Genomic DNA, 11832 nt, shown 5'->3' with positions numbered 1-11832 from the left:
GCCAAAGTATTGGAACTCCAGCTTCAGCATTAGTCCTTCCAATGAACATTCAGGGTTGATTTCCTTTTCTCCAAGTGAGGAAATGAAGGTTCAGCAGAGTCAAGGGTCTTCAGTCAGAGGGCTGAGAGATTGATGGAGCAGTCAGGGGAGGAGTTTGAGGGGCCGCATGAGGGAGTCGGGTCCAGGGAGGTGTTGGGGTCCACGCGAGGGGTCTGGGGTCTCTGAGAGAGAAGAGACTTCTTGGAAGGGGAGAGGGGCTCACAGTCCTGCAGGGGTCCGAAATCTGCAGAGCCAGCTCTCGGGGCGGGCTGGCGCCCCCGCCACCCCCGTGTCACCCCCGCCCCCTGACTGCGGCGCAGGCGCCAACACAACCCGCTTCTGCTCTGCTTGTGCTCGCGCTCGGCAGAGACCGCGGACCAAGAGGTGAGCTCAGCCCCGCTCCACGCGCGGCCCGACCCCCGCCCCGCCTCCTCCCAAGACCCGGAGAGCCCCCCATCCCTGCCGCACCCCTAGTTTGGCCGTGTCCCTCCTCGGGCAGAACAGCGGTGCCCCAGCCCTGGTGTGCCTCGGGCTTTGGGAGGTGGGGTCCCAGGGAAGGAGCAGGGGTCAGAGGTCTCATCAGCCACCCCGCACCAGCCCCCACGCTCCGAGACCCTTCAGGGTCGATAGGCTGGGCGGAGGCCTCCAGGACAAGACCCCACCCACCTCTCTGCGGAAAACTCATCCCCACCTCTCTCTGCCTCAGTTTCCCTCTAGGGAGAAGGATGCGCTTAATCTTGACCAGGGAACCTGTGGTCGGGTGTGAAACAGTGTGCGCTAGGGGGCGGGGGGAGTTGGCCTGCTTTCCTGGGCCTCGGACCACCCTCTCCCCGGCACCTTCTGGCCAGAGAGAAATTGGATGCTGGAGTGAGAGGGTCTGGGGGTCTGGGAAGGAGAACTGAGACCCCATTATAAGCGAGAGACTCCATCCATCTTCTGGTCCTTGAGCCTGTCATCGCTCACCTCTTGGCCGCAGTCTCCATCCCCCGAACCCAGGAGCCCCCTCCTCTTCCCGGAGCTCCTCCCGCTTCCTGCCTAAGGACAGCTCCCCGGCGGTTCCTATGGCAACCTAGGTCCGGAGTCCTCAGCACCATCTCCCTCCCTTCCCCAGACCGCCTGTCCGCCTCCCGGCAACCCTAAAAGGAGAGGGAGGGGCCAGGTCGACGAGCGCGGGGACAGCGTCAAGGTCACCTTCCTGCTCCTACGCCACTGGGATCAGGTGATCGTGTGTGTTTGGAGAAAAGGGACAGTGAGATGCAAGGGAGGAGCTAACTCAGGCACATGAACCCCGCGCCCCTCCCTGCCCCCACCCCCCAGGACCATCCACAGTGGTTGCTGTCTTCTCACCCACCCCGGCCTCCTCCCCGGGGCGGGCCCCGCTCTGGCCAACCCCTTTGTAGAGTCCCGCCTCTGCCCGCCCCCTTCGCCCCTCCGGGGGCGCCGGCTCTCCCCACCAACTTCAGTCGGTCTTCTTTCTCCGTCTTTCGTTTTTGGTCTTGCGCTTTTCTCATCGTCTGTCAATTGCGGGAGAGAGGGCGGGGCGATGTCTTTTACGCTTTTTCCGTTCCCCGCGTGCGTTTTGGGTGAGAGTTGTGGAGACCTGCGATTTATGGACGAGTGTTAAAGCCGCACCTCTGTGCCATTGTGGATCCATAGGATTACCTCCAATACGCGCTGTGTGTGTGTGTGTCTGTGTCTGTGTGTATGGGTTTGTGTGGTGTGCCTCTTTGTGCTGTGTGTCTCTATATGATCTACGTGTGGCTGTCTGTACGTCTCTGTGGTGTTTGTGTGTTTGTGTTGGGGTGTGTGTGTGTGTGTGTGCATCTATCTGTGTATGTCTCTCGTGTGTGTGTGTGTGTGTGTGTGTATGTGTATGTGTGTTTCTGTGGTATCTGTTTGTGTGCTGGTGAGTCTCTCTACACAGGATTTGAAGACCACAGTCTAGAAACGAGAGGGGGCTAGAAATTTGTCTTATCCTTCAGTGTAACCACATTACTTCATTTTGTTTGAAGCTGTTCAGAGGGCCTTCGAGCCATCATGGGGTGGAGGGGAGCCTAGTCCCTCCCAGCATCTCCTAACCCCTTTGCTTTTAGTCCTAAAGATGTGTGGATACACAGTACCCTCCATTTCCTAGGCCTCTGTGTCTCCACTTGTGAGAAGCAAGATCCTTAGGAAGGTGTCTATAGAAATCCGATCTTGAACCTCAGCCCTGTAGCCTGAGGGCCTCTGATTGTCACCTTCTATGGAGTCAAGATGTCTTGGGACTTAGAGATTTTTGCCTTCTGAAAGGGCAGCCCTGGGGAGGGATTTTTGAGGACCTTGCAGTTTGGGGAGCTCCACCTTGTGGGACAAGTGACAGCCATGACAGTTAGCCCCCAGAGTACCTTGAAAGGCGGGGAAATTAAGGGGAAGACATTTGGAGAGGAAATGGAGATGAGGAGCTCTCACTCTAGACATGGGACTTGAGAGATTCAGGATAAAACAACGAAGACATCACGGTGATAATCACAGAAGCTATCATTTCTTGGCACTGGACACAATAACTGTATGAAGCAGGTATATGATCAGCTCTGTTTTACAGATGAGGAAACTGAGACTCAGAGAGGTGAAAACACTTGCTGAACGTCACACAGCCAGGACGTGGTGGATCCTGGATTCCAAACCAGCCAGTCAGGCTCCAGAACCCACAGTCCCAGCCTGGGCTACCTCCAGAGTTAACACGCCCATTTATTGCCACCAACAAATTGACAGGCTATGGGCTAAACACGCAAGGCCTTGGCTCATTCTCACTATACTCAGGGAAAGACAGGCCAGAATTCCAGAAGGGCAGGCTCTGCTAAGAGTGTGAGTTGCTTAAAATGTGTGGAGAGGTAAAAGGAGCATGAAAATTCAGGGGTCCTTGGAGAGTCTCCATGGGCAGCCCTCGCTGACCCCTCCCTCTGTCCATTGCACCTGGCCCACCCCACAGGGACCCAGGATGCCGAGCTGTGACCGTCCCTGTGGCTGCAGCCGAGGCCCGAACGTGGAAGACGGCAAATGGTATGGGGTCCGCTCCTATCTGCACCTCTTCTACGAGGACTGTGCAGGTACCACCCTCAGCGATGACCCTGAGGGGCCTCCCGTACTGTGCCCTCACCAGTCTTGGCCCACACTGTGCTGGAAGGTAAGGAGGGCAGAGGAGCACTCGTCATATCCTGTGGTTTCAGGGAGGAGGGGGACCAGTGGATGGAAAGGACAGGGACTGTGTAGCAAGTCAGAGTCTTGCATGTTCAGGCAACAGGAAAGCCAACTCAAATGAGTTTCAAGAATAAAGGGGAAATATTACTCATTTTATAGTAGAGACCAGGGGTTGGGTGTCTTCAGGCAAAGTTCGATCCAGCAGTTCAAACCATCACACTGGAGACTCAAGGTTTCCTTCAGCCTCCCCGTAATACCCTTGCAGCCCCTTAGCATCAGGCGGCCCCCACGTGTTCTCCAAATGGCTGCTTCCGTGATAACCCTCAGTCTCTTATTCCACACCATCTGAAGGAAATTAGAATTTCCTCCTGTATTTCCTTCAGAAAAGAAACAATGCTTTTCACAAAACAAAAAAGTACTGGCAAGTTTTGCATCAGCTCTGACTGGGTCTGCTTGGCAAGTTGCCAAGCCCTGAGCCAATGACTATGGCCAGAGCGATGGTATGTGCTGACTGGTAGGAAGAAGGATTCACCTCCTTCAGATCTTCCTGTGGCTTCCCAGTGAAATGTTGAGGGACTGTTGCCAGGGGAGTGGAAGACATGGGAGAAACAAACAGTCGATGTTCTTAGCAGTCACGGAGAGGGGTCAGTTAGGGAGCACCGTGTGGGTAAAGGTATGGAGGTGGCCGGGAACCGAGTATTTACAATGCTCTTTGATAAATACTGTAGTAAGTTTGAGACAGAGGGTCCCTCCTCTCTGCTTTCAAAAGGCTTCACTCTAGTGGGAAGGCGAGGTGCCAGCCTGCACAGTGAATGCACAACCTCAGCCCCAGTGTACATAGGATGCCAGGACAGAAAATGCCCTCAGTGCCTGGGGTGATCAGGGAAGACTTCCAGGAGAAAGGATATATTTTAAGTTTTTGAGCACCTCCTTATTGCCAAGCAGTGTGCTAGGTTTTGGGGGACACAGAATTTAAGACGATGTGGCCCCTGTCTTTGAGGAACTTTTAGTTATGGTTCATTTAGTCATTCTGCAAACACTCTCTCAGCTACTGCTCTGTACGAGCACCGTGTTAGGCACAGAAGCCCCCTCGGGAGCCCAGATAGACTGTCTCTGATGTTGTGGCTTTCTCCACTCTCAGTCTGGTATAGTGGGCAGACACCATATACATAATAACCAAAGTACATGTCCAAGTGTGCACCAAGGTGAGTGCATTGAAGAACAAATGGGCACAGAGTTTGCATGAGTACAGAGCAGGGCGCTTGACCCTGTCCAAGGGTGTACTAGGAGAGGTGAGGTCTGAGATGCCTGTGATCTGAGGGATGTGTAGAAGTTAACCCAACAGAGGGATAGAGGTAGAGGGTAGATGGGACAAAGGGATAAGATGGGACCCAAAGGATGATGGAGGAGGAATCAAGGCTGGCAGAAGAAATCCACTGCTGGGTGGGGGCTTCAAGGGAAGTTAGTCCAGAGTCCTTAAGGTTCCAAACAGAACATGACAGTTTGTGCCTCTTGTCGGATCCTGGTAGGTGTGTCTGTGACCCGATCTCTTAAAGGGTTACCTTAAAGTCCAGTTGGGATCCAAGGTGATCCCTTGGCCTGGGGCCCCAGCTGACTCTGACTACCTCTGTCTGCCTCCCTCCAGATCAGCTTATCCTCTGGTGCCCTGCTTCTGCTGCTGGGTATGGCGGCCCTGATCACTGGCTACGCAGTGCCCCCAAAGTTGGAGGGCATCGGAGAAGGCGAGTTCCTGGTGTTGGATCAGCAGGCGGCCGACTACAACCAGGCCCTGGTCACCTGCCGCCTGGCAGGCACAGTGCTCTGCGGGGCAGCTGGGACCCTGCTGGCCATCTGCCTGATCTGGGCCATGACTGGTTGGCTGGGCCAGGACACCAAGGCGGAACCCTTGGACACTGAAGCCGACGGCCACGTGGAGGTCTTCGGGGATGAGCTGGAGCAGCAGCTGTCCCCCATCTTCCGTGATGCCAGTGGCCAGTCTTGGTTCCCGCCACCCACCAGCCACTTTGGGCAATCCTCTGTGCAGACCATCCAGCCCAAGCGGGACTTTTGAGTTGCCCATGCAGCCAGAGGAGGAGCCAGACCTGGGGTCTAGAGGCTTCCTCCTCTCCACCACAGCCCACCTTCCCACCATATCCCTAACTTATCCCTTTCAGTGGGGTTCCTTCCATGGAAGCCCCTAGAAGGCCCAACCCCAAGTCAGAAAGTCTGGACCTCACATCTCTGTGTCCCCTCCCAGGGGTGGGGCCCTAACTCATCCAAGATGCCAGCCTTCCCTGAGTCCCCACAAAACTGCCCACCCATCCCTCCTCTACAAGGCCATTCAGAAACAGAAAACATCTCCCTCACCCTATCCACACTCTTTCCTCTATATGACCTTGGGCAAGTCCCTCACGCGTTCAGACCATCGGTTCCTGCCTCTATACTATGAACGATGTGGACCAGATTCTAGAGTTCCATGACTTTCTTTTTCTCCCCAGGATATAAGTATTACCTGCCATAGGCAAAGATGGGGGAGGGGTATTAGGGTCCTTCTTACCCACTGACCCCTCCCTCTGTCAGCTGCACCAGGATGCCTTGGGATGAGTCAAAGATTCTCACTAGGACCAGGATGGTGTGAAAGTATTGACCCCCTACAGTATGCTTTCTATGCATTTTGCTGTCAGAGCCCCTGAGTCCACCCCATCCTGAGCTAGTCCCAGTTTACAGATAAGGTGGTTGAGAGAGGCTGGCAGTCTGCCTGCCTGTGTTTGCAGGAACTTGGACCCATGTCTCTAGACTCTAGATTTTGTTGTACGGCTGGAGCAGAATGCCACACCTTCCTGGCCTTCAGGGGACCCTGCAGGGATGGCACAGGTTTGGCCCAGAGAGACTTGCTGTTGTTGTTGTTCAGTCATTCAGTCATGTCCAATTCTGCAACTCCAGGGACTGCAGCACGCCAGGCTTCCCTATCCTTCATCATCTCCCAGAGCTGGCTCAAACTTGTGTCCATTGAGTCAGTGATGCCATCCAACCATCTCATCCTCTGTCATCCCCTTCTCCTCCTGCCTTCAGTCTTTCCCAACATCAGACTCTAGTCTCCCAGAGAGACTGGCTGATGCCTAATGGTCCCAGGTGGCTCAGAAGATACTTTGGACATGCATTTAAATGGTCTCTAAGAGCTAGAAGACAGGAGAACTGGAATGTCTTTGCCCCTCAGAGCCCACCCACCTAGAAACACTGCAACAAATGTACCTTCTGAAGGCACTGGTCCATCTCCCCAGCCAGATGCAGCATCTCTGTTCCCAACCACTAGGTGGAGCTCCAGGACAGCTGGAGAAAGAGGCCCAAGGATCATGCCTCTACCATCTCCCCTCAGTCTCACCGAGTGGGGGTATGGGAGGGTAGGGGGATTTGGGGCAGGCCATCCTTAGAGGGTCCGCAGTCCTCCTCCAGCAGGCAGGCTCTACTGCTTCCCCCCATCTTTCACCCTCCCGGCTCCACCCCCCACCCCCCGCCCCTCCTTTCAATAAACAGTTGACACGGATACTGACTTTGCTTCTCTTCTCCCTGACCACCAGGGGCCGGAAAGGGAGGAAGGAGACTTTTATGACACCTACTGTGTGCTGGGCAATTAGGTCCATTATTTCTCATTCGCTCCTCACAATAATCTTTAGAGAAAGTGGATGATTATCATCATTTTACAGGTGAGATGGGAAATTTCTCAGCCAACTTGACAAATTTCTGTCCTCATCTCTGAGAAGGATGGGAGGAGGGGGTTCTGAGAGCCAGAGCTGGAGCTAAAAGTGGGATCTTGTCCAGGAAAATAAATACAGTTAGCCTCCTCTGGCACACCCTGTTCTCAGGGCCTTACAGACAGGAGCTCATTGAACCTTCACGACAACCTATGAGGTGCGTCCTAAGTCGCTGCAGTCATGTCCAACTCTTTGTGACCCGATGGGCTGTAGGTCATGGGAGGGTGTGAACTGGTGCAGCCTACAAGACAGGCAGCTTAGCAACATCCAAATAGAAAGTATATTGACCCCTACCTCTTGAGCAGGTAAATCTGAAGGTTCAATTCTACATGTTGGAACTGCAACATTGTAACAGAGAACATTTGGAAATAACCCACCCGTGTTTATTGACAAGGACTAGTTCATAAACCATGGTAGCCTTACATACTGCGACTCTACATAAAAGAATGAGAAAGCACTTCATGGACTGATCTGAACTGATTTCCAGGTTAAATTGTTAAGTGAAAAGGCGCCAGGTGCAGCACTGTGACCACCTCTAAGCCACTTGCATAAAAAGAAGAATAGGTATGGACATTGCTGGCATATGCGTAAAATCTCTCCTGACTTTGGTTGCCTTTGGGGAGGGCACTGGGGGCTGGGGGGCTGGGTGGCTGGGTTGGGGTGGGAGGGACCCTGGTATCACATGCTCTTTCATCCATTTTGAATTTTGAACGGTGTGACTATTAACGTTTTTAAAAATAATTAACCTTAACATTTTAAAAATAATAAAACTGAATACACTTAATAAGGGAGAAGGTACAGATCTTTCTTGCAGAAGAATTTTTAATTAATAACTGCAGAAGGATTGAGAGAAATAGGGAAATCGCCCTGAGCACACTGCAGGAATCATTGCTGCAGGTGAAACCCACCTATGAATGCTAAAATGAGCCAGTGAAACTTGAAAGCTAAATAGTAGATCTGCATAGTCTCAAAGTATCTCCCCTCCAAATATTTATTAACTTCCGTAGGTGGGGTGGTAGTAGTAGTTAACATGTGTCCACACCCCCGACCGCCATCCCCCCCGCCCCTCCCCCACCCCTGGGCAGTGAAGCTTAGTTCCCCTCCCCCTAGAGTGTGAGCCAGACTTGGCAACTTGTTTTCTGAATGTGGAAAGAGAAAAATGGTGACCTCACAGTGGAGATATCTGCCAGGCACTACCTTAAGCAAATGATCAACATTCGTGTCTCCAATAACAAGTTTAGTTGGTTTTATATGTTACCAAGTCCAACCTTGATCTGCTTGCCGCACGGCAGATCAGTAAGTCAAGGGACGGTGTTGAGGTAGGGAATAAAGACTTTACAAGGAAAGCCGACAAATGGAGAAGATGGCAGACTAATATCTCAAAATAACGCTCTTATCAGAGTCTGGATGCCAATTTCTTTTATAGGGCAGAGAGGGGTGTTATAGCCACACGTTCCGGGAAACAAACTCACTCAGAAGGACAATGCAGATAGTGGAGTGCAGTTTATTACACCCGCGGGCCCAAGGCAGAGTCTCCTCTTAGCCAAGGACCCCGACCAGCATTTGTGAAAATCTTTTACACCCCATGTGTACGTGTCTGAACCCACCACTCCAAATTCCTTGAGACTTACATAAACCAAGGAAAATACAATCCCAATAACCCCATCATTCACGTGCTATGTGCTCATGTGCTCAAACAGTCAAAGAATTAGCCAATAATCAAACCCGAGGTCACACTCCAATAGATACAGGAAAATTTATGGCCTGTCCGGAGGAAGGGGTAATTAGTGTATGTTTTCTCTTAGGCGATGAGTAACCTAGATAGATCTTCAAGGTTCCCCTGTCTGGAGGGGGTCTTATCCTTCTGTTGTTGTTTTCATAGGCACTAAACACAGAGTTCAGAGTCCATTGGAAAGGTGGCCGAGCATGATCAGCATGAACAGGCCTAAGATGGAGTCCTGATGCTGCTGCTAAGTTGCTTCAGTCGTGTCCGACTCTGTGCGACCCCATAGACGGCAGCCCACCAGGCTCTACCGCCCCTGGGATTCTCCAGGCAAGAACACTGGAGTGGGTTGCCATTTCCTTCTCCAAAGATGGAGTCCAGGCCCTATGAATTCCTTCTTCAGGGGGAGGAGGTGAGGAAGTCCATAAGTCTTGCAAGTATCTCCTGGAATGGCCAGTCCTGGGAGGGGATGTGTTAATTTCTTCTCTCTGGAAGCCATTCACAGGTGGACAGGGTCAGAATGTTTTCCTGAACGAAGGCACTTTGGCTTAACCTTTAGGCAGAGGGTTAGGGTTCCCCGAAGCAGGCCATTGTATATATACAGTATACTTTTAGTGAACAAAAGCAACACAGGTTAAACAAAGTAAAAGAAACAGATCCAACATATAGTTCGATTTTTGTTCTTCCCTGTAACATACGGACCCCTGAAATGATGCAATGAGAAGCATACTTCACCTGTGTTGGGTTCTTCTCCAAATCCAGAACTTCAGCCTAATTATGGGAAAACCCCAATTGAAGGACATTCTACAAAACATGTGACAAGCACTCCTCAAAACTGTCAAGGTCACAAAAACAACGAAAGGCCAAGAAACTGTGAATGATTGCAGGAGAGCAAGGAGACATGGCTGCAGGGTATGTAGAAACTCCCCCTACTGTGTTTGCAAGTCTTCTGTAAATCTAAAATTATTTCCAAAAAAAAAACCTTTAAAAAATAATATAATTGTTCTGGTTAAGATGGAGTAACAGGAATCAGGTTCACCCTTCCCACTGGAAGAACCAAGGAATCCGCCAGGAAACCAGTGCATGCCAGGAGACCTAGAGTCACCCCAACTGACCTCCCTGAGAGAGTTTCAAAGCCATGGCATAGATTTCTACTCTCTGTCTCAATAAATGAACAAGTAGACAATCAGTAAGGATATGGAAGACTTGAACACTATCAGCCACCTTGGCCTGATTGACATTTGTAGGGTGTGCCACCCAACACTGGAATACTCAAGGCTTTGGGCCTCAGTGGCTCCTGGAAACCCAAGGGGCCGTGGGGGCACTAAATAGACTTACAGCTTATAGCTGCCTCAAGGGTGCCCTCTAGTGTTCCTGAAAGGTGATGGCGACTCAGCAGTTTGACAGCTTCCTTGCACCTGAGGGAAGCTGTTTCCACCAGCCTCAGTTCAGTTGAGTAGCTCAGTCGTTGTCGGACTCTTTGCGACCCCATGGACTACAGCACGTCAAGCCTCCCTGTCCATCATCAACTCCCAGAGTTTACTCAAACTCAGGTCCACTGAGTCAGTGATGCCAACCAACCATCTCATCCTCTGTCGCGTCCCCTTTTCCTCCCGCCTTCAATCTTTCCCAGCGTCAGTGTCATTTCCAATGACTCAGTTCTTCACATCAGGTGGCCAAAGTATTGGAGTTTCAGCTTCAACATCAGTCCTTCCAATGAATATTCAGGTCTGATTTCCTTTAGGATGGACTGGTTGGATCTCCTTGCAGTCCAAGGGACTCTCAAGAGTCTTCTCCAACACCACAATTCAAAAGCATCAATTCTTCGGCACTCAGCTTTCTTTATAGTCCAACTCTCGCATCCATACATGTCCACTGGAAAAACCATAGCCTTGACTAGACGGACCTTTGTTGGTAAAGTAATGTCTCTGCCTTTTAATATGCTGTCTAGGTTGGTCATAACTTTTCTTCCAAGGAATAAGTGTTTTTTAATTTCATGGCTTCAGTCATCATCTACAGTGATTTTGGAGCCCCCCCAAATAAAATCTGTCACTGTTTCCACTGTTTCCCCATCTATTTGCCATGAAGTGATGGGACCAGATGGCATGATCTTAGTTTTCTGAATGTTGAGCTTTAAGCCAACTTTTTCACTCTCCTCTTTCACTTTCATCAAGAGGCTCTTTAGCTCTTCTTCACTTTCTACCATCAGGGTGCTGTCATATGCATATCTGAGGTTATTGATATTTCTCCTGGCAATCTTGATTCCAGCTTGTGCGTCATCCAGCCCAGCGTTTCTTATGATGTACTCTGTATCTAAGTTAAATAAGCAGGGTGACAATATACAGCCTTGACGTGCTCCTTTCCTGATTTGGAACCAGTCTGTTGTTCCATGTCCAGTTCTAACTGTTACTTCTTGACCTGCATACAGATTTCTCAAGAGGCAGGTCAGGTGGTCTGGTATTCCCATCTCTTCCCACCTACATGCCCTCTTATCTCTGAAGTGGGAAGACCTGGGAGAGAAGGGGAGGCTGATGGGCAGGGTCCAAAGCCTGAGCACCAAAGCCTGAACACCAAACCCATCGCCACCCAGAGGCTATTCCTCCCTCCTGCGGGCTTGCATCTCCTCCCTTATTCCTGCTGGGGTGGTGGGGGGTATGTGTGTGTTTATTTCTCAAGTCTAGATTCAAGGGAGCTCCTCCACCTCACCCCTTACTGGATCAAAGAAGGGGTGACCTGGAGATACCATCTGCCTCTAGGGGCGCTGTGCCAGGGCAGGGAGCTGAGATGCCCTAGGGTGTGAGAGAGAAACAAAGGATATTCACATGGGTGGGGAGGTATTTGCAAAGGTGGGGTGAGAGCCTACTGGGGAGTCCAGGAGCCAGGAATTCAGCAACATTCATGCCCCAAACTCTTCATCCCAAATGAGAGCGGGCTGAGAGTGAGGCAGTCTACTGGGGTTCAAGTCTCTGTGTGAGCCTGAGTGTTTCTTAACCTCTCAGTTTCTTTGTCTCTGAAATAGGGACAACAAGGATACCAATCCCTTGAGATTGTTTGAAGACTTAAGGAGTTTTCAGCCATGCCTGACACCCAGAAATGCCTAATGTTAAATAAATGCCAGTTATTGTCGAGGAAGAACAGAAC

The 11832-nt window shown here is 51.2% G+C and overlaps 1 protein-coding gene across 2 annotated transcripts; it reads left to right on the top strand.

Annotated features, from left to right (window-relative positions):
• The first annotated feature begins 385 nt into the window (after positions 1–385).
• Positions 386–6766, top strand: NRSN2 (neurensin 2). 2 transcript variants are annotated; one of them, NM_001101269.2, is given in 3 exon segments: positions 386–423; positions 3008–3202; positions 4862–6760. In NM_001101269.2, coding segments are annotated over 2 exon segments (612 nt in total). In that variant the 5' UTR covers positions 386–423; positions 3008–3016; the 3' UTR covers positions 5288–6760.
• The last annotated feature ends 5066 nt before the right edge of the window (positions 6767–11832 follow it).

The sequence above is a fragment of the Bos taurus genome, chromosome 13 (genome assembly GCF_002263795.3).
Source record: "Bos taurus isolate L1 Dominette 01449 registration number 42190680 breed Hereford chromosome 13, ARS-UCD2.0, whole genome shotgun sequence".
NCBI classification, from domain to species: Eukaryota; Metazoa; Chordata; class Mammalia; order Artiodactyla; family Bovidae; genus Bos; species Bos taurus.
The sequence above is the reverse complement of the archived record's forward strand: the minus strand, read 5'-3'. Positions and strand labels throughout refer to the sequence as shown.